We start from the raw sequence: 27,251 nt of genomic DNA, 5'->3' as shown, positions 1-27,251 counted from the left end.
GTTTTGTCATAATGTTTGCCATGGAAGGCCTTTCTTAATATTTGGCTGTGGTTTTTGACAACTTCATGTGACTTCATTAATTCCTCACAATGGACAGCTCAGTGGCAATCTAGTCATGGACGACAGCTCCCAATGATAACAAAGGTTTGTGATGACCCCTGAGTGGGTGGGCAGAAGGGTACCAGAGCTAGGAGAGCTGCACACTTAAGAGTGGGTTACTATACAGATTGAGCGTGTCCTCCATGGGATGCCTAGTAGACTCTGGGAAGCGGTGCCAAGAGTGCTGACCTTCCTCCACGTGACCAAAACCACAGTAATGTGGGGGCCATCTGTCCTACTGCTGCTCAAGGCAACTGTGCCTTTGTAAGTTATTTCAGCAAAAGGTTATTAGCACCTCCGCCACTAAGTAGAAATATGATCGTGACTAGCAGGAATGCTAGTCAGTTAGTGCACTTTGCACTAACTTGTTTGTGAGGATTAAATCTGCCTAAACAGATGCATTAGGTTATTAAGGAAAGATAGAGTCTCGGAGGAAGAAAGAAATATACAGGTCTCTTTGTCTAACCCCATCTATTTTGGGAGTCTTCTCTATGAGATTGAGAACTGGTGGTTCAACCTCATCATCACCTTATTGGTAGGAAGAGAGCAAAGGGATCAAGGTTTCACTTTCTGCTTCAGGGTCAGCCCTAGGCAAATCTGTTAATTAGGCTAAATTTGGCCTGCTGAGATGCTCTTCTGCTTTCCTACTCTGCACCCTCTCCCCTCTCTCCACCAGGCCAGGCTCCAAGTCCCCTCAGGCAACACCAGATAAAGGACTTTCTGTTCCCCAGTGTTCACACTCCTCATGCTACCTAAAACCTAACACCCTGAATCTACTGAGCTCTGTCTCTACCTTGGTGTGAGTTGATAAATACAGAGAGCCCTGCACTTTCACAGTGGTTTTTTCTGAAGGCACTGATCTAGTCCAAAGGACTGCTTCCAACAGTTAGGAAAAACTATTCTTTATAAATGTTAGACTGACTGGGAAGGTATTTGGGGGCAAACAAAACTTGAAGTTTTTCTTAAAACTAACAATATCAATAACCAAAAACTATACTTCATTCAGATCCCAATTTGTACAAGAGATGCTGTGCTATTTGTTTTCCCTACATCATCTCCAAGCCTTCTGTATTCATTAGCATTTTCTATATAACAAATCATGCCAGAACTCAATGGACAAAAACAATAACCACTTTTTTTTTTTAATAAAAATTCATGATTCTGGTCATAGGCTGGGCTCTTTCTCTGAAAAAGAACTGTCTTGACTCTCTTTGCTGGGCTCGTTCACCTGTCTGGACGCAGCTGGTGGCTTGGCTGGATGACTCTGGGATGGTTTCACTAATGTGTCTGGAGGCCAGCAAGCTACCCACTAGAGCAACAAGGCTCCCTCCATGTGGCCTCTCAGCCTCTGGCAGGCTAGCTCAGGCCTGCTCCCCTGGGCTCAGGCTTGTAAGCAGGAAGATAGTGAACTCCAATATCCAACCATCTTTCCTTACTGTGATTACACTGTCTTTGCTAAGGTCCGGTTGGCCAATACAGGTCATTTGATCAAACTTAGCTCAGTGCTAGAGAAACAGACTCCGTTTCTTAATGGGAGGATGAGCAACATCAGCAGAGTATGGGCCTGGATGCAGCAGGGGAAAGAAATGTGTTTTTTTTTGTTTGTTTGTTTGTTTGTTTCCATAATTCATTAGTTTTACAAATTACCATACTTTCCCCAAGTCCTAAATTATTACCTACAACTTACAGAAAAATAACATGAGGTTTAGGATAGTTAAATAGTATCCCTGAGAAAAGCAAGAATAAACTCAGTTATATTGGATGGGAATCAAGTACAAACTCATACTTAAAATAGGTATGTTTTGGGGTGCCTGGGTGGCTCAGTTGGTTGAGCAACCAAACCTTGGTTTTGGTTCAGGTCATGATCTCAGGGTTGTGAGATTGAGCCCTGTGTCAGGCTGTATGCTCATTACCAGGTCTACTTGAAATTCTCTCTCTGCTCCCTTTCATATGCGTGCATGCTCTCTCTCTCTCAAATAAATAAAATATTTAAAAAATATATAAATGGGTTTATATATTCTTAATATAGATTTTGTATTATAAATACATAGTTGTACTATAAATTTTAATACACAGGGATCCCTCGGTGGCTCAGCAGTTGAGCATCTACCTTTGGCTCATGGCATGATCCTGGGGTCTGAGACTGAGTCCCTCCTTGTAGGGAGCTTGCTTCTCCCTCTGCCTATGTCTCTGCCTCTCTCTCTCTCTCTGTATCTCTCATGAATGAATGAATGAATGAATGAATAAATAAATAAATAAATAAAATCTTTTTTCAAAAAAATAATATACAAATAAAAACAAATAATTAAATTTTGTTTCATATAAATGAATATAAATATCAATACATTAAAATATATAATACACACACACATAGACACAGAAATAGAGATATGTTTGTATGTTTGTGATAGTATCCATACAAATATTTTTAAACTCTGTCCATTGAGAAGTCTTGGAGGCAGTGATTCCCAGCAGTAATCAGCACACCTAACACTCAGATCTTGGTTTCTAAATACCTTTCTCCACTAAGAGGAACCAGGGCTCCTTGGAAAAGCACTTAATTCCAAGATGAGGGCAAGGAAATGAGTCTGTAATATCTTATAAAGTAAAAGGGTAAGGAAGTGCTCAAAAAAGATGGGGTGAGGGGCACCTGGGTGGCTCAGTGGTTGAGTGTCTGCCTTTCATTCAGGTCATGATCTCAGATCATGATCCTGGGATCAAGTGCCACACCAGGCTCTCTGCAGGGAGCCTGCTTCTCCCTCTGCCTGTGTCTCTGCCTTTCTCTCTGTGTCTCTCATGAATAAATAAATAAAATCTTAAAAAAAAAAAAAAAAAGGATGGGGTGTGTCAAAAGGGCACAAGAGCCAGCCTGAAAGAGCTCTCAGTGGCCAAAGCTGGAATAATATGAGTGACAGAATGTGTAACAGTATTATTGTATTATAACCCATAGAATAAAATGAAAATTCATGTGTCCACACTGATATAAATGAATATATAATTAAATAAATAGAGAAGAAGGGATAGCCTTCAATGGAAAATACTTTGATGAATAAATGTAAAAGGCATAAGGAAAATAAAGAAAATCACCTTTAGAACATAATAGCATTAATTGTAGGCAAGATCAATAGATGGATGCTTACTTTAGTGGATGAAAATGCGAGGAGAAATAGTATCAAAGTACCCCCCCCCAAAGATATTTACTAGTTACAAAGGGAGAAAATAATAATTTTTAGTGGCTAAGTCCAAAAGACAACACTTTTGCCAAGAGATCACAGTTAACATCACTGGTAATAAGACATTTTGATGCTGTGTGTCCTCTGATATGCTGGACTGAGAAGAGAAGACCACTTCTCTTCTGGGTCTTCTTGCCAAAAAATGCATAACTTCACTATAAGCAGGAGAAGCTCACACAAACCCAAGTAGAAAATATTCTATCAAAGAACTGACCATATTCCTCAGGGTGTAAAGGTCATTATAAAAATAATAAAATAAATAAAAGAATACTCAGCATAATACCCTCCAGTTCCATCCACGTTGAAGCAAATGGTGGGTATTTGTCATTTCTAATAGCTGAGTAATATTCCATTGTATACATAAACCACATCTTCTTTATCCATTCATCTTTCGTTGGACACCGAGGCTCCTTCCACAGTTTGGCTATCGTGGCCATTGCTGCTATAAACATCGGGGTGCAGGTGTCCCGGCGTTTCATTGCATCTGTATCTTTGAGGTAAATCCCCAACAGTGCAATTGCTGGGTCGTAGGGCAGGTATATTTTTAACTGTTTGAGGAACCTCCACACCGTTTTCCAGAGTGGCTGCACCAGTTCACATTCCCACCAACAGTGTATGAGTGTTCCCTTTTCTCCGCATCCTCTCCAACATTTGTTGTTTCCTGCCTTGTTAATTTTCCCCATTCTCACTGGTGTGAGGTGGTATCTCATTGTGGTTTTGATTTGTATTTCCCTGATGGCAAGAATACATGAAGACTAAGAAATTGTCACAGATCAGAGGAGATTGGAGAAACACAACAATAGATGCAGAGTTGCACCCTGGGTTGAATCCTGAAACATCAAAAGAGCATTAATGAAAATGCCAGTGAAATGCAAATACAGGGGTGTTTAATTGAATTAAAGGCATTATGCCAGTGTTAATTTCTTATTGTGGAAAAAATGTGTCCTGTGAGTGGAAGCTGGATGCAGGGTGTATAGCACTCTCTGTACTGTATTTGTGACCGGTAAGCTGAAATTTATTTCAAAACAAAACAAAAACTTTCCCAAGGTCATAGCTCCTGAAGGCAAAACCTTCCAAAGTCTATGATTTTTCCACTCGGCCCTGCTTCTTCCATCCACGCGGCACAGATCACCTTCTCAGAATTGGTTGAGACTGGACTAGGACACTCCTTCCAAGTTAATTCTTTTATAGGAAAAACTGGTGGCACAATTAGGCATAAACCCATTTACTTTAAATGGGGAAAGTGAGGCACAGGCTCATTAAAATGTGCATAGAGAACATCCACGCTCAGCTCCATGTACCAACTGCCCAGATCTGCCAGTTTATAATATTGCTTCTTGATTCCCCCACAACTTGGTTAAATTAGTACAGGACTACACATCTCAACCTTCAACCATTTTGTCACTTAAAATGAGTGTCTGAGAGGCCATCCTTCCGGGAATATTAGTTACCTTGTCCATTACTTACTTAATCATAGCTTGGAGTTATTTTTTGCCTTGTGGAGGCTGACTGTAAATTATGGGTTACAATGCAGCAAAGCCACACTTAGCAAATTATATGGCATGGGAAAACCCTTGCTTTGGGGGGAAAATTATATATTTCTTTAAAGATACATTTTATAAAATATTATATTAAGCCTGTAAAACAAAATCCACGAGCACATTTTGTGGCCTTTAGAACATATTTGACAATTGACTCAAATCTCTGACCTGCTCCTTAAACAGAGTTGGAGGGGAAAGATGCCACTTGAATTCATGTCGGTGGGGGCCATGGTTCATGAATTTCTACATGCAGACCCATAAGGGGAAAGGCTAGAAATCTTGTTGGTCTTTGCACATGATGCAGTAAATAAATTATCCAAATGGTCTTAAATTTCATTTTCAGCAGCAACAGCAGACTAATAGGCAGTGTTTTCTCACTGTGATAAATGAATTCCTTTATTATTTTCTTAAAAAAGTCCCTCGAAGTACCTTGGGACTTGATCAAATGACAGTAAGATAAGAGGAAAGTGCATGAATGCGGGGCTATTAAATAGGAGGAGACCATGACCCTCTGGAATGAAGGTTTTCCATTTGTCTGCAGCTTTGCCAAGTGCTTCACTGGGCTGTGTCTGCATGGTTGGAAACAAGTCTTTCAGATTGTAAAGAAATTTAGACATCCTGCCTCAATAGGCCAGTCTTCGTTGCTCGGTGAAGGCTAAAGATTCCAAGGGTCAGATGCCACTAGCTCTGACATCCTCGTGTATGGTTCCCAGTGGGCTGCAGTGAGATTATCAGGCCAGCGCACAGGGTGACATTGTTAGCTGGGGCTCCAGCCAACTCCAGCAAGGGGAGGCATAAGACTCAGGAGGGAGGACAGCTCTGGAATTCCTAGATGAATCTCATAAGACATCCAGTTGCCGGGCTGAAAAACGTACAAAATTTTTCTTTAAAAATGTATGTTTTAATTTGAGGACATTAATTGCATGGAAATTATTGGACTCTATGATTTATGACCCCACCAGAATTTCTGCGGGCTTTCCTTCCATATTTTCCTTTTGTATACCTATCATTTCCCATTGTTTATCTCCCCTGATTGATGTTCGGGCTTGGGATGTTTTCTATTATGAGATTCATAATTATCACTGGTAATAGAGAAGGCTTCCCTATTATCTGCAGTGAGACTGCCCAAATTATTCATTGTAGCCCACTGGTACCACACTGCAGGGAAATAAGAATTTATTTCCCATCCCAGGCATATGGTAGATAAGAGGATGTATTTATTTCTCCATGTTTCAAAAGGATTAAGCTTTGAAAAAATAAATATCACTTAGGCTGTCAGTTAGCAGAACTTTATGGTTCTGAGTTTAGAGGGCCTCTCCTGGGCTAAGAATAGCAAATCTAAACACTGGTTCTAAAAAGGGGGAGTGGGGTAAGGAGGTGGGGGAATCAATTATGTTTTACTTGGCTAAATAAATGAATGCTATATATTTCAACCATTATATTGGTCTACAAGGCACCCAGCATCACCTTGGACCCCACCGTTAAATAACGCACTGGCTTATTTATAAAAATGTTAGTGAATTCCAACAGTCCTTGACCCCTGGCTATTCTGAGAGCACATTGAATACATCATCTGGGTTTTGCCTAATTACACATAATTAGGAAATGTAATTATGCTTTTCAGTGTTACTCTGCCATTAGGAACCGAGTGGACGGCTTGAAACACTAGTAAGGATTCAGTGCTTCAGAGAAAACAAATTAAAAATATGAGCCAACCTCTAAAAATAGGGATCGCACTGAAGGTTAGTAAATCAAACTTATAAAAAACATAATAAAAAAAAATTGCTCTTGGCTCCGGCTAAATATTTGATGCAACAGTTATGCTGGCTGCCTTTGTGTTGGGGACTTACTTAATGATATATCATTTGCATCCATGCTGAGCCAGGGAGAGGGAATGAATTATTTTGCTCCTCAATTACTTTGATTTGCTAACTTTCTCACATATTTATGCCTTTTCATTTTTACTTCCTCCTTTACGCTGGATTCCCGGCTCTAGCTGAGCAAGTGACTTCCAATTATTCCATAGCAAAGAATCACAACATTTCATTCGTGGGTTTGTCGCATGCAAAGGCTGCTAACACCCAAAGCTCAGGGAAATCTCAGGCCCTGAGCTGGGTAGTCCCATCATAGCAATGTAGGAAGGAGCACTTGGCTTTGCAAGTCTACAAAACAGCCACTGTAATAATGAGTGTGTCCTAAATTTCATGGACAGCTACTATCAATCAGGTACTGAACTGGGTGGCTTCGCCAACCTAGAAGCTAAGAATTTCATAGGTGAGGAAATAGAAAGGTTACGTGCCTTAAAGGTACAAGTTCATGAAGGATGTAGGATTGGGAGCCTTCTGTGTTCTGATCTTAGCTTTCATGTTTATTGAATTTTCCTCTACTGTTATGGTAGCTGACAGTAATAGAGTAACACACTCCACTGAATGCACTATTTATGGAAACATTTCTATGGTGCCAAAAAAAATGTAAAAGAGGAATGGTTGCCAAAAGCAAAGGCCCAAGCATTAGTGTGATGTTTGTAGCACTTTTGTTCTGAACAGAAGGCTATGGAGAGATAGCGGGCCCTGTTAAAAACTGCCTCTCCACCTGCCAGTCCTGTGAGGGGGGGGTGTCTGTGTGTGTGTATATGAGTGTGTGTGCAAATTAGGTTTCTATTCCATATTTCTTTCCTTCTGTTGAGTAAAATATTTCTTTTAAGCCTGTCTTCATCACTCCTTGTATTTTATATACAGTGTTCCCAATCATCTTAGAGTCTGCTGCACCCACTTTCACCTTTATCCCACACTACCTCCTCCTCTTCTTCCTCCTTCTCCTCCTCTTTCTCAATGCCCGCATTGTGGAATTTGTTTTAGAATGAACTCCCTTTGGATTATTTTATGAGACGCACTGCTGCTCATTCCAATCCCAGATTACAGCACACTTTTTCCAGGCACCCTTGAAGGGGAGGTGCTGACGATGACTTGGCTTTATAATGTGACTCTTACACCGTTTCTCCCCAAGAGGAGACCTGGGTCTCCTCCACGTCTGCAGGTTTTGTCAGGTGGTTAATTAGATCAGTGCTACTCAAGCCCAGCAATTCAGGACCCTTAGTTTAACAGAAACATTTTATAACTCCTTATTAGGGTCCTGAAATGAAATTAATGAGTAACATAACCTATCTATCTACATACATAATTAACAAAAAATTTAAATAGAGAAAAAATGGATAAAATAATATGCATTTTTAAAAAGGGCAAGATTATACCAGAAACCTATAATGCAAGTCAAATGTTTGCACCTACTTGTTCCTTTGGATTCGAGAAACATAAATGAAAATTCAACAGAATTTTGTTGATATGTTCTCTTTATATTTGGCATTTTGAAATAAGGACCAAATATATTTTTACAAAGACATAGTATTGGTAAACCAGATCTCTGGAAGGAAACACACACACACACACACACACACACACACACATTTATACATATACACCAAAATTGGTAGCATTTGCCAATTTCCATGGTGTAAATACTCTCACTTCCGTCAATCTTGTGCTACCAACATGACATCATGGAATGCAGATTTAGGAAGCAATGGGAAAAAATCTGCTCACATGAGCTGGTAGCAGGCAGCTCCTCTGCACTACTGCTTAATCACCATGAGTATAACAGCTACAAATGCAGATATGCCACATGTTACGGTGACTCACTACTATGAAACATTGCATGATTTTTCAAGATGGTGACCAGATCTTAGTAGAGTTTTGAACGATCTCCTTGATTTAGAAGGCACTTGCATTTCTAGGAGATTCAGTACACGTGTTCCTGTGCAAAGCAGAGTGAATTCTGGGCTCCGATCACTGCAAATAAGTTTTTCCACTGACATAAAGGTCTAAATGGCACGTGCGGGTTACCAGGATGTGGGTAATTCTTTATTGTATTGGACTGTCCATAGCATCACATGATGGATTTATGGACTCCAAACACTAAATGCCAAAGACCACCAAAAATGCTTCCACAAATTTCTAAGATTTGCTGCTCTGTTGAGAACTACATCCAGACCTTTGCTACTCAAAGTGTGGTATCACCTCAAGCTCATTACTTTGTAAGAAACACAGAGGCCCTGCCAAGACTTACTACACCAGAATTCACATTTAACAAGATCCTGGGGCCCCCGGTGATTTGTAGGCACATTATAGGTGGGGAGGCACCAGGTTAGATAGTGAGCCTCGAGACTGACTATACAGGAATCCTGCTTCATGCTGATTCAGACAATGCAAAATAAACCATTGGCACCATAGAAAAACTAAATGACACACTTCGTTAGGAGTGGTACCATGCCACCATCCATCCCTCTGTTATAACCTATACTGCACAGCCATGAGCTCTTTGGCATTTACTGTTTGGAGGGTTATTGAATTAGTCAATCAAAGATATATTGAGTCCTTACTCTGTGTTATGCCTTACACCTCCTCCCACCTAATCCATGTGACAGTCTCTCTTTAAAATAAGAATAAGAGATGAGAAAAGCAAGACACAGGGAAGTTCAAGACTTTGTACAGTGTCACAGACTTATGCATGTGTATAGTCAGGATTAGTGATGGTAATTACTTTACACTGAATAATTATTCTAGGAGTCCACAATGAGGGTCAGCTGGGAGGCAGTGTAGACAAGGGGACCCTTCTATTCCATAATGATGATAACTTACTATTCAATACAACTGTGTATCTGCAAAGCATGTTCACATGTGTCAATTTATCCGAAGTTCCAAACACACAGTAACTTAAGAATTCCACCAAAAAGATGAAGAGACTGAGGCTCAGGGAGGCAAGGGGTGATGGGTTAGCAAATGAAGAAACTTGTCCAAATCACTCAGCTAATAAGCAGCAATAAAAGGAAGATAAGGGCAGCCCGGGGGGCTCAGCGGTTTAGCACCACCTTCAGCCCGGGACCTGATCCTGGAGACCCGGGATCGGGTTCCGCGTTGGGCTCCCTGCATGGAGCCTGCTTCTTCCTCTGCCTGTGTCTCTGCCTCTCTCTCTCTCTCTCTCTCTGTGTCTCTCGTGAATAAATAAATAAAATCTTAAAAAAAATAAAAGGAAGATAACTTAGGTTTTCTGCTTTTACTTGCCTAGACATGAAGCCAGCACCTGGGGGTGGGAGGTCACTCCAAGCAGCCTGGAAGCAAAGGAGCCAGGAGAAATGATCTCCAGTGCACCATGGGTGGGGATGGGAGTGCTACTGGATGCACTTCCTCAGCACCATTTTAGTGTCCCTAACCAAGTATGACTCTTGGCAGGAACATCAGCCAGGGATGATTACATATCGGATATGCTGCCCCCTCAACCTAACCTTATTCTCTGTATTCCCCCTCCATAACTGTGAGAACCCAGAGAAATTAAAATGAGAAAGTAAGCATGTCCTGACAATCTGGGATTCAGTTCAATTAACAGCCATAAGTAATATTTATTGCAAAATCCTAACACCTATTAGTGATTCTGGGGGGAGGGGGGTGGTTGCAGCTCTGCTCATAAAATGCATCTATTCCTTATGCACAGCTCCTCAGCTCCTTGGAGGGGCAAGCTCATCGCTGCCTGTTCATCAAAATCAATGCCAAAGCAGCAGGTTTAAACATAGCCTTCAGACCTCCCTGAGAAGATGCAAAAGTTCAATGTTACGAAGCCTAGAGCTAGACAAGGTGTAACAACATTTTGTATGTATGAACAGGAGAGGATGAGGGAAGGAGGAAGGAAGGGAGAGAGAGAGAGATAGAGAGAGAGTGAGCACACAACAAAATCGAAATGGTAGTTCTCTGGGTAGAGGGCTCATGAGTGATTTAAATTTTTTTCTTATTAAATTTCTTTCTGAAATGTTCTGTCATTTTTTTAAAATCAAATTTTTAATCTCGAGGTAATTGTAGATTCACATGCAGTGGTGAGAAATAATACAGCCATCCCAGTTCTCTTTCACTTAGATTCCTGCCCAGGGTACTAACTCATAGAAGTAGGCTGGCATATCACAACCAGCAAAGTGACATCACTACAGTCAAGTTAGAGACCATGGTCCCTTCATGTTGCTCTTTATAGTCACCCCACTCACCCCTGTTCCTCTTTACCCCCTGGCGATCCTAATGTGTTCTCCATTCCTATAAATTGGTCATTTCAAGAATGTTATGTAACTGGAATCATACAGCATAGAACCTTTTGGGACTGACTTTTCATCCCCATTCATCTACTGTTCTTTTGCAGCCAAAGAATATACCGTGTGTATGTGTAAAGCCTCACCATTCAAAGACTCAGTTGTTCCAAGAGTTGTCTGTATTATTCAATCTCTAGAAGCCACTAAAGGCGCCTCTTCTCCTGGGAGGTGCTCCTTCACTTCTGGGGTTCGGGGAGTGTTTCTATAACTCTGCAGTGCAATGGCTAAACTAGCCACTTTCTGATGACACTCAGCCTTGCTTCTGGGGGCGAACAAAGCACACTTGCAGCTCCCTGACCTGCTTTCTTCCACTTCTCCACCATCCACAGAACGTGAAAAGCTACATTCCAAAGGCACAGCCTCACAGAGTCCAACAAGGAGGCTCCCAAGCCACCTGCCTTCCCCAGCTCCCCAGACACAGAGAGAGATGGACATGGCCAACACAGGGCTGCTGGCTTCTAATTTTGCCAGAGGTTCTTGAATCTCGAAATGGTGTGGTAAAAAGAACTCTGCAGCCACTCAGAGTGAACTCTCCCACCCAAGGGAAGTTTATCTTGTACCTTTGAGTAGGTCTCTGAGACTCAGTTTTCTCATCTGTAAAACAGGGATGGTAAAACTTGCCTTAATATTTATATGTCTATGCACTATGATTGTGAATATTAACTAAATTAAATGTAACACTTGTAATACCATGCCTCCATATGCGATATTCCCAAAGTATGTGATCCATGTGGCTATTATCACTGCAAATAAATCAACACAATAAATACAAATTCACCTTGAAATTCCCTTCCTTTGATTTTCAATCACTCAATCTTTTCTCTCGCCTCGGTATTTACAAAACACTCACTTCTCCCAAGAAATGGTTTCTAGGCAAGAACCATGCACACACCTCACTAAACGGTCCGTGTTAAATCTCCAATCTTGTGGGGCTGGGAGAAAAAAAAAAAAAAAAAGTGCGTCTCACTCCTAAGAAGTGTTCAGGCTTTGAGTGAATGTCAAAGGCCTTTGAACAATCCTTATAAATGACATCCATATTTGTCCATTTTTGACTTAAATTGCTTTTGGTTCAACCGCTACCATGAATTGCCTTGATGCGGTATCATACAGAATGACACAAAACACAGAGCAAGAAGCAAGTTGCTGGCGAGGATTAGGAAATGAAGGAGTCACTGCCTCGTTCGCTTCTCCAAGCGTTGGAAGAAATGAAACTCACGTTGAAAGGTAATCTCCATGAACCGTGATAAGACCAAGTGACATTTTACGCAGCTCCAGTCTTCTGGCGCAGCCTCGCAGTTATAATAAAAGCCATTTACATACAGCTCACCGTTTTATAAGTTTGCACGTGCTGGTTCTCTTTTTTTTTTATCCCTTCTTCTTCTTTTCCCTAAGTTGCAAAGAGCAATTTGTGATTCTAGAACGTCTCGTTAATATATACCCTGGGCTCTGGTTTCCATTGTGTAGGATGGAGAAGCAGCATCTACGTTCTGGGGCATAACCTCTACTCTCCCCAACCTCTCCTCTTCTGTGCCTCGTCTCCCATCTTTCCTCTCTTCCTGCTAACCCCTGATTCTAGGGGGGATAGGGAGTGCTTGGCAAAGGCCCATCTACTGCCTGGCTCCTTAAGCTAAGAAATTCTATTTCATCTCAGTCCTGTGATGAGGGATCCAAACCACAGGGGCTTCAGATGTATAGAATAGTTAAGTAGACTGAAATTTAGATAAAAAATTCTGGGTTCCAGCCTCGTTTCTGCCACTTACAAGCTGCCTAACCTTAGGCGAGCTGCTATAACATCCCTGCTTCTCACTTTCTGTACCCGGCAAGTGGCCTAATGCCACCCACTTCAAGGGCTTTTTGGAGAATTAAACAAGGCACTGAATTTATAAGGCCCTGGTGTAGTGCCTGGACATCAGGGATGCTCATTCCCTTTCCTTCCCATCTACAAGTGTGACGTGTTGATTGTGGCAGTGGTGGAGGTGCCTGGAAGTACCACAGTGGGTTCCCTGCTCACTGCAGTGGTGGACGCTGCCCGCTGGGTCTGTGCTGGTGCACCCTTGGGTGAGTTAGCAAAAGGAAAATCCAGTCCTATAGAAGCCACTGGCCACATGGTAAAGGGAATCTACCTCTGGCCAGTGCCATGGGCTTTTGCAAATGGAGGACATGATTCCAGGCCCCACATTCATCCTCTGCCAATGTCCTCATGTAGGCCACACCTGCACAGCCTTCTGAGAAGCCCTCCCTGGGTGCTCACGGTCTACGCAAAGGAAGAGGGAGGCTCGGTATGAAACGGATACCTGTTCTCTGGGACTGTTTTCATATCCTTACAAAGAGGCCAGGCGGTATAGATCTCTTCATTTTCATGTGTACATACAAGGTCACTTTCTCAGCAAATCAATAGAACAATCTGAATACACAATTTTCATGTCACAGTGTATTTTGGAGTTGAAATACATCGAAGGGAACAAGAATAACAAGGCTCTGAAGGAGGGGCAGCGTAGGTAGGAAAAGAACTTTATGCTTTCTTGACACTTGTCTAAAATGTATCTGAGGCTTTAAGTGAGATGCTTGCCTTCCTGAAAAGTCAGAAACAAAAACACTAAGAATACTGAATGATCAGATCTGAATTTTGCCTCTTTTCTTACTAAAAGGAGTCCAAGAGATTTTTCTATACATCTCCTGGCAATATTTTGGCAATGCTTTATTCATTTATTTTGCCATGTTAATTTCTCCTTCTGGGGGCGCCTGGGTGGCTCAGTGGTTGAGCGTCTGCCTTTGGCTTCAGGTTATGATCCTGGGGTCCCGGGATCGGGTCCCACATCAGGCTCCCTGCATGGAGCCTGCTTCTCCCTCTGCCTGTGTCTCTGCCCCTCTCTGTGTGTCTCTCATGAATAAATAAGTAAAATCTAAAAACAACAAACAAATTTTTTTTCTCTTTTTGGTCCAGTTTGCCCACCTCTTCATGAGGTCAAACTAGTGAAGGATAAATCCTGGAGCTGCTGTGTGACTTTAGACAAGTTACTTAACTTCTCTGTTTCTTCCTTTATAAAATGCAGGCATAATAATTGGTTTAGCCAATAGGATGGCTATAAGGTCCTAAGCTGACTTGCATATGAAAAACTGTGTGAACCTTCTTAAGTGTCCACACTGTTTGCTTTCACGGTGTGTCCAACAGAACCCCACTTTCTCTTTCTTCATCGTAGAAGAAGATGAAGAAACTGCTTCATCAACTGCTCACCAATATGCTCAGGGATGCTTTTTATTTTAAAGGAAGTTTCCCTATTTTAAAGCTATGCTTGTTGCTGGCCCCCTTCAGGAGGAAGTGACAGTTATTAATATGTCGGTTTTAGAGAATCCGAGGGCATTTTTTTTTTCACATCAATTTGAATGTTGTAGCTAATAGAATAAAAGCTAGATTAAAGTATTAAATAATTTGGCTAGGCAAAGGCATTTACCAGAATGCTGGCACTTGTTTTCTAGATAATAAGAAGCACTGCAATAATGAGAGGCAATGTTGGATAATGAAAAGAAGAATTAGAAGACGAGGAATAGCTTTTGGAATGAGATAAATCGACTCACATCCATATGTTAGCCAAAAATCCTTGGGCTTCGTATTTGGAGTTTCACTTTCCTCTCTGTAAAATGGACACATGAACGAAACGAAACCCCCTGCAAGGATCGAGTCCTTGAAAAGACTGGAAATAAAGTCTGTAAAAACCTCAGCACAGGTTGTGGTTCATGGTAGGCCCTCAATAAACACGAACTGCTATTACAATCGCGCAGACTAATGCAGCATGTGTACACGATTATTATAAATAGTCATTATATTAATACACGCGAAAGCTTCACGTTTTTATATTGGATAACATTCTTGGTTCTGGCTAAACTAATCTCCTAATTTGACACGTGCAAAATATTGAGGTTGGCATTCCTCTTTGCACACCCTCCGTACCATAAATTCTCCCGGCGATACGCAGAATCTTTAGTCTATTAAGAAGTCAGTGCAATGCTCAGGAATAGAACAAGGGTTCCTGGAACCCAGTCTCCACGTGTGACAAACTACACTTGTACTTCCGAATCCACGGCAGTGGGGATTTTACATTTCGGACCCCGGTTGCATCCGCCAGCCTTCATACCTTGTTTACAGACCTCCTGAGGATACGCTTTTCTCATTTACTATGTTTCTTTGGATGGCAACCTATACACCTCCCAATAAATTTTGGTTTACCTAGGAGCTGACGGGTACAGAAAGCTAGATTCAATTTGTGCCGATTTATGAGACGCGCGCACAGCAGTCCTGGAAACTTTCCTGTTGCTCACTTTATAAATTAACCCCTTATTTAAATATTCTGCAGACTTAGCACAGGGCAGCATTCGATGGGGACGCCGTCCCAGACCAGCCTTCTGGGCCTCTCGATGTTCGCTACCACAATACACAGGCCCCCATTCGGCACAGACAATGCTGATTTACAAGATTTACGAGAAGAGGGGAGCGTTTGCATCCCGTTGTTATTCAGGCCACGGCATCTTCGGTCTTGCTGGGCTTCATAATACTAACTTGCAGATGTCCTTAACTGAGGCACATGTGAAAGCCAAACTCTGGGATGCCTGTGTGAGCAGCGTCTTGACTTGAATGAGGGCTGCTCCACTCATTCCCGTAGTCACTCGTTCAACTGTAATATTCCGCCTCCCTAATATATGCAAGACACTGATGCCAAAGGCATGATACCCAGCCTCAAAGACATTACAGTCTGCCTGTATGGGACTGTGCAAAACCACGAAATTTATGGGCCAGCAGACTCTGGCTTGAGGGCCACCTCTTTCAATTATGAGCTAGGTTAACTCTGGGCAACTTACTGGATCATCATAAGCCTTCGTTTCTTCATCTGCAAAGCGGGTATATCATACCCATCTTACAGAGGATGTACACAGGTAATGCTCAGCAAATTGCTATGAAAACTCTAAGTACCATATATATGTTGTTGCAGATTCTTTTTTTGTTTTTTGTTTTTTTAAGATTTTATTTATTTATTTATTTGACAGAGAGACAGAGAGAGCACAAGCAGGGGGAGTAGCTGGCAGCGGGAGAGGAAGAAGCAGGCTCTCTCCTGGGCAGGGAGCCCAATGCGCTTGATGTGGAGCTCCATCCCAGGATCCTGGGATCGTGACCTGAGCTAACGGCAGACACTTCACTGACTGAGCCCCCCAGGCGCCCAGTGTTGCAATTCTCACACACACGCCAGCAATCCACCGGAGAAAGGAACACACATGTAGTCAAGGAACGAAAGAGAAGTTACAGGAAATCAGACCCAGAAGCTGAGAGCCTAACTGGGTTATAATCACCCAAAGTTGTCGCTGCATGCTGTAGGTGCTGTGCTCTGCTTTTCTTTCCTCCCAGTAAAGAAAATGAAGAGGGACAGGAGGCAGTAGGAGAAGAAGAGGTGATTCGACTGCTAAGAGAAGAGAGAATCAGGGTTTCACTGGAGGAAGAAGCAGTGCATCAAGGTGTGACTTGATGACCCATGTTTAAAAAAAAAACAGAGAAGGGCAGCCCGGGTGGCTCAGTGCTTTAGCGCCGCCTTCAGCCCAGGGCGTGATCCTGGAGACCCGGGATCGAGTCCCACGTCAGGCTCCCTGCATGGAGCCTGCTTCTCCCTCTGCCTGTGTCCCTGCCTCTCTCTATCTCTGTCTCTGTGTCTCTCATGAATAAATAAATAAAATCTTTAAAAAAATAAATAAAAAAACAGAGAAAATGCTAACCCCAGTCACTTGTTTTTTTGGTATCCCATCATTCATTCAGTTGAAGACACCAATCGGGGTACCTGCTGCACTGTCTAAAGCAGGCATTCTTCAAAGCAGGTTTCTTGCTCTCAGGAGGGAAAATAAGGAAATAAAATTGGTGAGTTCACGAGCCAGTGCTGTAATGATCATAAATGGATGTGATGTGTCTGCGGAGAAGTTCATATGATGGAGGGAGTTCAAGGTTCCTCCAGTGGAGTTACTCTCCTGACTGCACTGTTGCAGATGGTCCCTGTGGGTCGTCCTCTTTCCAGTCAGAACCACCCCAGAAAGGGTGATGGCTTTTCTGTCCAGACGAGGAGGGAAGGGGCAGCGGCGTTTTCCCACAGTTCATGCCTTTTCCAAGCGCTGGACCAGTGAACCTGTCAGGTGTTCAAGAGAGCCAGGGGTACTGAAGTGGCAGACTGTGGTGATTTAAAAAATATGCCCACAAGTTCCTTGACAACATCCCCCTTCAAATAGTGGATGCAGGTTCTCCTTTCCTTCAATATGGACTTTACTGGCCCATTTCCAATGAACAGAATGTAGCTGGAGTTATAGCATCTGATGGTGTGTGATGTTCCAGACTGATGTCTAAAAGGTGCTGTGGCCTCCTCCCTGTGCTCTCTCTGACATCACTCACCTGCTGGTGGCTGCATCATCAGGATGCCCAGGAAGCCCTATGAAAGGTCCACATGGTGAAGAATGGGAGCCTCTTGCCAAAAGTTAGGTGCACAGGCCATCTTGGATGCAACACCTCCAGCCCCATCAAGCCTTCAGAGACTACAGCCCCAGCCCACAGCCTGACTGCAGCTTCACGAGGGACCTGAGGCCAGAACCACTGATCTAAGCTACTTCCTCATCTCTGACTCAGAGAAACTGTTAAGATAGTAAATAAATGTTTATTGTTGGAAGCCATGGAATTTTGGGGTAATTCGTTAGGCAGCTATTGGTGACTGCCACAAAGATGCAGGGATGAGTACATGAATCCAGGAAGAAGAGAAAGAAGCAACATAAAAAGCTATCACCGTGAGCAAGAGGGTGGCCATTTGAGAAACAGAAATTACACAGGGACTGACAACATTAGGACCTGTGACATGGGATCCCCAACCTCCAGCCCTACCAGCTCCTATATCTTTCTGGGAGATTCTATTCTAGGGCTTGGCATGCAGTGCTACAGACAGATGCTCCTTAAAGCTCTAGATATAATTGTAGTAATCATTATTTTTGCTAAAATTAAGTGAGCACTTATTATATGCCAGGGATGATGCTCTTGGCTTTATAAGAATTATCTTATTGGATCCTCTTGATGGTCCTAAAAATATACATAGTGTTATGATCACTCTTTCTTAGATGAGCAGAAAGTCAAGAAGAGAAAGTTTAAGTGACAGGCCCAAGGCCCTATGCCTAATCAGCATGTGGCCTGCCTCCTACTGTGGAGGTCAACAGTGTGGACATTGTGCAGCTGGGGACCTGGGCTCCCAGGTGGGGTGTCAGTGGGCACCCAAAGCAACAGGATAAACTCAATGTGTCCTCCTAGAGCATTGGTTTTATTCTTAGCTAAGCAAAGTAACACATCATTTTTACACATATAAGAACATAGATATTTTGAATAGGATGCAGGCTTCTCCTGGAGCTTTGAAGGTAAATCTTAGAGGCTCATGGAGGGCTGCTTCAGGAGGTGTCCCAGACCCCCAGGAGTGCAAGTGTGTTCTTGTAGAAAGTGTTGGCTAAGACACAGCTTGCAGATGAGGAAATGAAGCCAGGATAGAGGACCTGACTTCCCGAGTCGCTGTCAGAGAGCTCAGCTCCTTGAGCTCCAAATCCTGAGTGGTCCCCACCTCGGCAAGTCCCTCCACCAGCCAGGCTGTGGCAGCTGCAAGGCCTGGGGGGCTTGGAGCAAAGCCTGCACTCCCCAAATATTACATCCTGTCCCTCTATTCCAACAGGGATCATGATTATGGCTGCATCATTAGTGTCCTTAAAAAGAACACGGTTTCCAGATACCTGTAAATGTGTTTGCAATGATTGCGATGGCCTTTTTGATAAATAATTGAAGACGAGACGCCTGACCTGGCGACCGTGGGGGGTGAGGGCAGGGCTGGAGGAGGAGGAGGAAAGGAAGCTCCGAGAACGACAGAAATAGTCATTTACAGTGGCAAGGAGGGAAGGAGCTCTGTGACTCCCAGGGGGCCCTGAGCTGCTCAGATGTTCCCTCCAATACAAGCTGATGCCGTCCCGCTCGGCCAAATCGACCTGAACAGCCCAGAAAGCTGCGCGGCCGCACCTGTCAGCCCCAATCGGCGCTGCGGAAATTTTGTTAGGAAAATAGATGTACTGAGATTCAATTTTTCGATTGTCTGAAGGCTTAATTTAGTGACCTTGGAGAATATCTCCTAGAGGTGAAAGAAGATGCTGGGAATCTGCTGGGTGGGGGGAGGACAGGGCTTCCCTGGTAATGGGTAATTTGTTTACTGTAATTCTCAGGCCTCTTCAGAAAGCCAGGGAAATAGTCAGATCGGTGCTACCATTTTCTTAATGAAAAAACAAAAAAAAAGGCACATGGAGCAGGGGAGATATGGGAGAATGAGAGAGAGGTGGGGGGTGTACGGAGAGAGAGACAGAGGAAAACCCGAGCCATGTGTGGTACTTTCTTTGGAGCAAGTAGACATTAAGACTGTGTGTGTGCACACAAATATATGATATATACAAATCAATAGCTGGATACTAATTATGAAATTTTAGAACACATCCCAAAGTAGAGAAAATAACATAATACCATATGCCTGTCATCTAGAAATAATGGCTGCAATGTTGTCATACCTGCCTGCCTGCCTCTTCCCTTTCTTTCCTTCATTCCTCTTCCTCCCCCTCCTCCTCTTGTCATTATTGCTGCTGCTGAAGCCCACACCTCATGTCATTTCACCTCTGCTGACCACCATGTATACCAGCCGGTGTTAGGAGGAGAGTGGGTCGCTCTGGTGCCACCAGCTTGCTTATTAACAAAAATATCCCAAGAAAGATGTTAGCAGGAGGGAGAGGCTCTGGAATTGGGAGTTCTGATTCTGTCTCCAGCCCTCACATGCTGTGAGACCCAAAGGTACTCTCAACCTCTGGGAGTCTCCATTTCCCTGGACTGGGGAGGACAGTGACCCATAAACCTATCAGGGGATTGAATGGGAATGATCCCAGAATCCTCGGCACAGAACCTGGTGCAGGCTAAAGGAATGGTCTTTTTTTTTTTTTTTTAAGTTTTGCTGCTTATGCCTCATGTGGTTCCAATGCCCTGACAACGCAGGCCTGGGCCTCTAGAAAATCCTCTAGACCATGGGTTGGCAAATATTTCCTATAAAAAGTGAAATAGTAAATATTCCGATTGGCGAATCTCCGTGGGAACCACTCAATTCAAGCTTGAAATTGTAGCTTGAAAGCAGCCATAGACAAAAGGACATCCATCAGGCAAGGCTGCGTGCATTCCAATCACAATTTATTTAAAACAGAGGCAGTCAGTTGAATTTGGCCCGCGGGCCGCAGTTTGCTGACACTTGCTCTAGACCTACTGCACTCTGGATGTAGTCATGCATCACTAGCAACAGGACTCCTGTGCTGCTGGTTAACCACTCAGATTCCTGGGTCCCATTCTAGACCAACTAAATCTTACAGAAACATAGAGATGAGGTCTGAGAAATAGCCCCAAGTGATCCTGACGCATTGTGATGTCTGGGAAGCTCGGTTCTAATCTGATTTAGGATTAAATGGAAGTATGCATACGGAACACAGAAAACACTACTCAAAGGACAGTACCATCACTTGGTTTCAGATCCAGCTCTTGGTACCCCACGTGGCTCATTTATAAAACAGAAATAGTAATGGTACCCAATTTACAGGGTTGGAGGATGAGAGACAATGATGATAACAGCAATTAATAAAACTTAACCAGGACACAGTATAGTGTAATTGATAAAGAGCATAGTCAGGGCTTGGCATATAATAACAGTTATTATTAATATATGTTGGTTATTATTAATATATTAATATTATTATTGGTTATCATTATTGTTGGTTATTATTAATTGGCTATCGTTAATATATGTGTCTAATAGCATTTGGTGCATATGACCCAAATAAATAAGACACAGCATTATAAAATATTACGTATAATTATGTATCGGTGATAATTAACAGTGCCCAGCGCAGTGCTGTGCCCATTGTAGACATCCCATAGATTGCAGATCACAGTAACGGTGATGTTGATGAGGTCAGAACCCTGTGTGTAGCAGGCGTTGCCAAAATGTGAGTCCTAGCATCTCCTCCTTCTCTCTTGCCCCTGGCCTGGAAGCTGCTCTTTTATTGTCATCATTGCTGTGGCTGTGACAAGGGAGCAGGAGCCAGGCCTTGGTGTCCCCAGGTCCCTGGTGGGGTGTTCAGATTGGATTAGCTGGCAGCCCTCTTCCCTACTGTCACAGGCTGCCTCTTGTGTTGTTGGCAGGGGTGTCATTAAGGCCTCATGGCCTGAGGAGCTAATAGAGACACCAGGGCTCCCAGTTGCCAATGCCTGCAGCAATTTGCACCTATTGACACCCAGAAGCTAATTCCCCTTCACGACCTGACAATTTCCACTGTGGCTCTGTCCCCCCCATCCTGTCAGCCAGCCCAGCCCCCTCACGCTGGCAGATGAATCCACCCAGAGCCCACTCCTAACAAGGAGGCGGGCATGTGCCTGGCTCCTGTCCCAAGACAACGCGGGCCGGTGGATATGGTTTCCACCTGGTTCCCGCAGACCCACCCTTTCCTGGTTCTTTCACCCACGAGTCTCCCTGGTGGAGGAGCGAACAAGAGATGCTTGAGAGGGAAAAAAAAACTGGAGAACAGAGTTGGGTGTTAGAAACTATACACCCGGCCCTGGAGTCACACACGCCTCAGCCCCACCACTTTCTCAGTGAGTTTATGCCAACGATCTTTACTATCCTCATCTGTGAAATGGGCCCGACCAGCACACCTCCCCTCCAAAGGCTGTCCTGCCGTCATTGTGTAAAGCTCTTCACGCGGGGCCTGGCACCCAGCAGGTGCTCAACTATGTTAGCACTTACTGGTTTAGAGGGTCAGCTGTTCCGGTTCACATTCCTTTAGCCTTTCGATGATGCTTACCGGGCTTTGCAGTAAAGCTGCTGCAACCCCCAGAGACACCTGCAGCCAAATCCCCTGACAAAGCTGTTAACCACGAGCTCTCCGGCTCTCCGGCGTCCTTTCCAGCAGCTGTAAAATTGGGGGAATTCACTTGAACCTGGCTGGCTAGTCCTAAGGAGGGATGGCTTCTAAAACCTGGCTCCGTGTCTGGCCCATTGTGGGGTATCGAGGATGACAGTTTCCATTTACAGAGGAAGACTGGGGCTGAGGGAGAAACAGCAAAGCTGAGGAATTCCTTGAAAATGCTCATTCTGGCCTATTTCACACCAGCTTGCTCTCCGCTATCGGTAAACGCACACGTCTGCAACGATCGATGCATACATTTATGTAAACTCCCTGACACCAGGGGCCAGGCTGTTTTACCAAACAGTGTCTGTGATGTCAGAGAAATGGAATCTCTCTCGAATGAGGTCTGTGCTGACGTGGACAGGTGGCCCCTGTCCCGGGGCATCCGGAGAGGTGGGTCACCACCGTAAACCCTGAGGTGGCGGCGGCTTCCCTCACATCTCCCCCTGTTCTAGGAGGCACCTGCCTCCTGTTCCAACGTGGAATGGGCGGGGGGATGGCGTGGGATTCCGTACTTCCTCATTCACGCAGGCCGCTGGTACAATAATGTGATTGCCAAGGGCCTCCCCTGCCCCAGTCCCCCGCTGCCCCAGCCGCCCCAGCTGCAGAATGCAAACATCTGCTGGCATCATTAAGGCGTTTCTATACGGTGGCGACCAGGGGCTGACCCTGTGACCATTTCCACCATTAGATCTGAATGACCTCAGCAGCGGGGCTGAAAGGCCGGGGTATTAATTCACAGAACCACAAGCTCAATTTAAGATTTAATTTGAGATAACGAAGAGCTACTGAAAGTGTATTCAAACTTCTAAGCATGCAATAAAAGGCCTTTCCCTGTTTTTCTAGTTGCATATGAGTCCCATATTTCTGTAACAGAATTTGTTCGCAAATTTACAAACAACATGCAAGCCCCCTTTCTCTTTTTCCACTTCCTTCTGCTTAATTGAGCCCCTTTATGATGTTCCTTTTTAGGATCCTCTGCCCCTTTCATTTCCTAATTTACAAATGGCTGCCTCTTAGGGATTATTTTTCCATTTCATTTCATCCTCGAAGAGAAAACAGGCTTCCTTAGGAATCTTCCCCAACATTCGGGTTCCCTTGGATTCCAGCTTAAAAATCCTAGGTGTCGGTTTAACAACGATGGTGTCTATAAAAAGCTTTGGCCTGCAAGGTAACTAACGCTCTAGGAGGGAAGGCCATCACAGGATCCCGAACCATATGCCACCCAGCTGGAAAACTGTGCTTCCTGGTTCTGGTCAACGTCTAGACTCTGAAGACTTTATTTCCAAAATATTCAAATTTTTGTTAGGAAATGGGGATTTTCAGTTGTTGTTTTTTTTTTTTTTTTCCCCAGTTGTTTTTTTTCTATTTGAAAATACCAAAGAGGTTTTTGTTTGTTTGTTTACTTTTATTTGTTTGCTTAATATTTAAAAATTGAGCTGAACATAGGAATGGCATACTTTGGACTCAGAAGCCTGAATCTTCCCTGGTATTTACTGAGCATCTATTTTGTGTCTGGCACTGTTCTGAGTACTTTCTTGGCCTTTTCTCAAAGGCTAAGTCCAGCTTCAGAAATACAGAGATTTGAGTTTAAATCCCACCAAACGACTTACCTCCTCAAGCCTCTCTTCCTCATCTGTGAAATGTCACACACCGTGGTGCTTCCTGAAGTCAACTTTGAAAACTATAAACATGTCAACAGATGAGTATAAAGTACCACTGGGCTCAGGGTCAACTGAGACTGACCCTGTGACACCTTTGGAGGTGAACAGCCCTCCTAGCAGCTGCACGACAAACATTCTGGTCACTGTTAAGACGACACAATGGGCAAAGGTGGGAAATGCAGCACTTCACAAACTTGCAATTCATTTGCTTTATTTGGCTTTGGGTTTTCAAAATAAAACGCCCTGGGATGGATGGGAGGGTGGAAGAAGGCTAAACTGGGTGACCTGGCTGGTTTGGCTGGCTTCCAACCCGGCCTCCATCGTGACTAGCTGGGTAACCTCAGGCGAGTTGGTCTGTGTGTCTGGGTCTCAGTTTCTCCACTTTTCTTATTCTTTTGCTCATCAGGTAGAGATGTGGCTCACCATAGGGGATGGCTGGGTAGATGTGAAACCTCAGTTCCTGACATGGAGAAGATGCCAAGTGAGAAAGGCTGAGAGAAATGACCCACACATGTGTAAGGCGGTGTAATGGGCTGAATAGTGTTCCCCCGAATTCATATTCGTTCACTGAGAACCTCAAAACGTGACCTTATTTGGAAATAGAGTCTTTGTGGATATAATAAAGGATAGAGGCGAAATCATACTCGATTAGGATGGGTTCTAAATCTAATGACTGGTATCCTTATAAGAGACCAAAGGGAACATACGGGGACATGGAGATGAAGGTAATGTGAAGACAGAGGCAGAGATTGGAGGCAAGGATGCATCTGCACGTCAATGTTTCCGACAACGCAAGAAGCTAAGAGAGAGGCAAGAAACAGATTCTCACTCAGAGCTCCCTGGAAGGAATCAGTGCTGCTGGTTCCTTGATTTTGAACTTCTGGCCTCCTGAGCTACTAGAGTAAATTTCTATTTCTTGAAGTTGCCTCATCTGTTGTGATTTGTTATGGCAGCCCAAGGAAACTCAGACAGGCAGTGTGGTTAGTATTAAAACAGAATGCACTTTCCTGAGGAGAGGCTCACTATTTTTACTTTCAATGAGATTCTCAGCATATCTTGGGTGGGAGGTAACACTAATTTTGAGTTTGTTCCACTGATCCACAGAAAAACTGCCTGGATAGGTAGTCAGTGGTCAACTTTATTAATACAAAGGGGGCCAAGTAGAACTTCATAGATCACCAGTTTAGAAGATTTTAAGGATGGAAAAGTGAATTAGGTGTCCCCAAACAATACCCTTGGGTCTATCTGGCACCATCATTATTTCCAGCATGCTGATGGCACCACTTCCACTGGTCTTGGGCATGCGAAGTCTGTGGTGGCCAAAGCTTCAGCTCACATGTGGGAAAGAACATCCCTGTACTGCACAACTGGCTCTTTGGCCATTAAAACATACAGGCACCCACTGTGGTTCCTGCTCTATTTTGGCACGTGGGCTTAAGTGGCTGGGGGCTTCTCTTATGTCTTCTGTCTGCAGGGCCTGTATCTTTGTGCATCTGGAATGCCTAGTAGAGCACAAGTCCATAACAGATGCTCAGAGGTGTCCAAGGAATGATAAAGGTTGCAAATAAGAAAGAGATCATACTTGCTTTGTTTCCACCACATTATCACTCTAATTTTACAGATATTGATACTAAACTAAGAGCATAAGAGATTACTAGTCCTGGATGCAGACCCAGGGTTGAGTTGAAGTCTCACTGCTTCACAAGCCCTGAGCCCTGAATCGTCATCAGAGATGCCTCCAAGCTTCCCCTGAGGGATGAAAATGCTAGGGGCTTGTGGTCCTCAAGCACACAGAGGTCACTGAAGACATTTAGAGGCATTAATAAACAGCGGCTGACTGGACCGCTCACTACAACTTGCCTGCTGAGCTTGGCTCACTTTCCCCAGGACCCACAAGGCTGAGGAGATGCTGGAAGGAGCTAAGCCCTGGGCTGGTGGGTGGGAGTGAGTGGGAATGCACAAGAGTAAATGCTCAGAGAGGGAATAATGAGCACTGTGGGACTGGGAGAGTGCTGCGTTCCTCACCCACTCCAATTTCCATGTAATTTCCCATATAAATTTCACAACAGCTCTCCATCCGAGCAGAGCACACTGAGGTTCCCGGAGATTAGGTGACTTGCCCAGGGACATTCAATTTAGGAACCAGAGTACAGCCCGGGCTTCCTGACTCCTGCTCTTATCCCATGCATTTAACCTACACTTTATACTCCCTCTTGCCATGCTAATGCATTTCTGCCAGATTCTCACTTAGACGTAAGCAAACTTTACAATTAAGATTGAATGGCTCCATTTCAGAGAAGTAGAAAATAAGGCCGCGCACAGTTAATGTGTTGGCTAGAAAGCTAGTTATGTAGTAAAGACAACACTCGAATCCAGGTGGGCCTTGTTCCAGGGCTTTCTAATATACTTCAAAGTCTGGATGGACCAGGGCTACAGAGCAGCTCACCCCAGTCCTACCCCAAAGAGGAGAGCTTTGTGTGCTGGAGGAGGTAATGGTGTGAGAGGGCCGAGGCAGGGCTGGAGTATCAAGTGGGTAGACACTGGTGTGTGGCCCAGATCTCCCTTCCAGGAAGGCCTAGGGCCTTCAGCTGTCAGCCCCTCCAGGACTGCCTGAACTGCACACAGAGTCACATCCTTCTTGGGGCAGCTGCCCAACAACTAGTCAAGGCAGGGTACAGAGGCCTCGCTAGGTTAGCCCAATGGTGGTTACCACTGTCATGGGCCCCTTTAGCACTGGAGCTCTCCACGAGGTCAGCTGAGACCCTCGTCCGGCTGCCTGTCAACTTGACTTTTTCCCAGTTTCATTCTACAGGCAGCGAGCCTAAAATGAAAAGTTCTGCATGATACACTTCCCTTCAGAGTCGGCTCCCTGGAAAACTCAAGAAGGGTTCTCATTTCTAAAGAAAACTATCTAGTTTGATAAGAAGGCTTGGCCTGAGTGATTGGAACGTCCAGAGACCCTTTCTCACCGCAGCCAGAAGGTGAAGAATCGTGCCTCAGAGGGGCAGAGAGGGTTGGGGCCTGGGGAGCTCCTGCGAGTTTCAGAGGGAGCCAGGAGAAGACAGAGCTCGTCTGAGCATGGCCCATTTGCCTACACACCAAAGGCTCATCTCCGACGCCCACGAGTGCAGGACGTAACAGGGGCTAAACTTGAAATTCTTTGTTGACATAATTAGTGCTGGCACTAAGCAGGAGTTTTTGGAGCCAACTTGGCGTGGGTTCGTGAGTTTTGATTGGCAAATTTGAAGCAGAGTTCAGCCAAGTTCTATATCTATTTTGCACTGTGCCGTATGCGCAACTAAAGAAGCCAACTCTTCCGATAGATTTTCAGTTTTATGGTTGTTGGTAGCTGAAGATATTAGCTCTTTAAGTGGACAAACGCTTCTGGCAGCCCAGGCTACACTAGGACGAGGAGAAATGCCTTTGGGTTCCTCCGAAAATTAATGTAATAAGATGCATTAATCAGAATTCTATCAAGTCTACACACTTGGCCTGGGCTTAA

At 44.1% G+C, this 27,251-nt stretch overlaps 1 protein-coding gene across 5 annotated transcripts in view; it reads right to left on the bottom strand.

Moving 5' to 3' along the window:
- The window catches only part of WWOX (WW domain containing oxidoreductase), a 946,892-nt gene that overhangs the window by 320,798 nt on the left and 598,843 nt on the right, over positions 1–27,251 (bottom strand). Inside the window, exon 10 of one of the 5 annotated variants that reach the window (XM_077890924.1) lies at positions 24,041–24,209. The exons of the other annotated variants lie outside the window; for them this stretch is intronic. Coding sequence (XP_077747050.1) covers positions 24,090–24,209 — 120 coding nt within the window. The 3' untranslated portion in view covers positions 24,041–24,089. Of the gene's footprint in view, positions 1–24,040; positions 24,210–27,251 lie in introns of those variants that run through there. 5 annotated transcript variants of the gene reach the window in all.

Source organism: Canis aureus, chromosome 3 (assembly GCF_053574225.1).
Source record: "Canis aureus isolate CA01 chromosome 3, VMU_Caureus_v.1.0, whole genome shotgun sequence".
Classification (NCBI taxonomy): domain Eukaryota; kingdom Metazoa; phylum Chordata; class Mammalia; order Carnivora; family Canidae; genus Canis; species Canis aureus.
The sequence above is the reverse complement of the archived record's forward strand: the minus strand, read 5'-3'. Positions and strand labels throughout refer to the sequence as shown.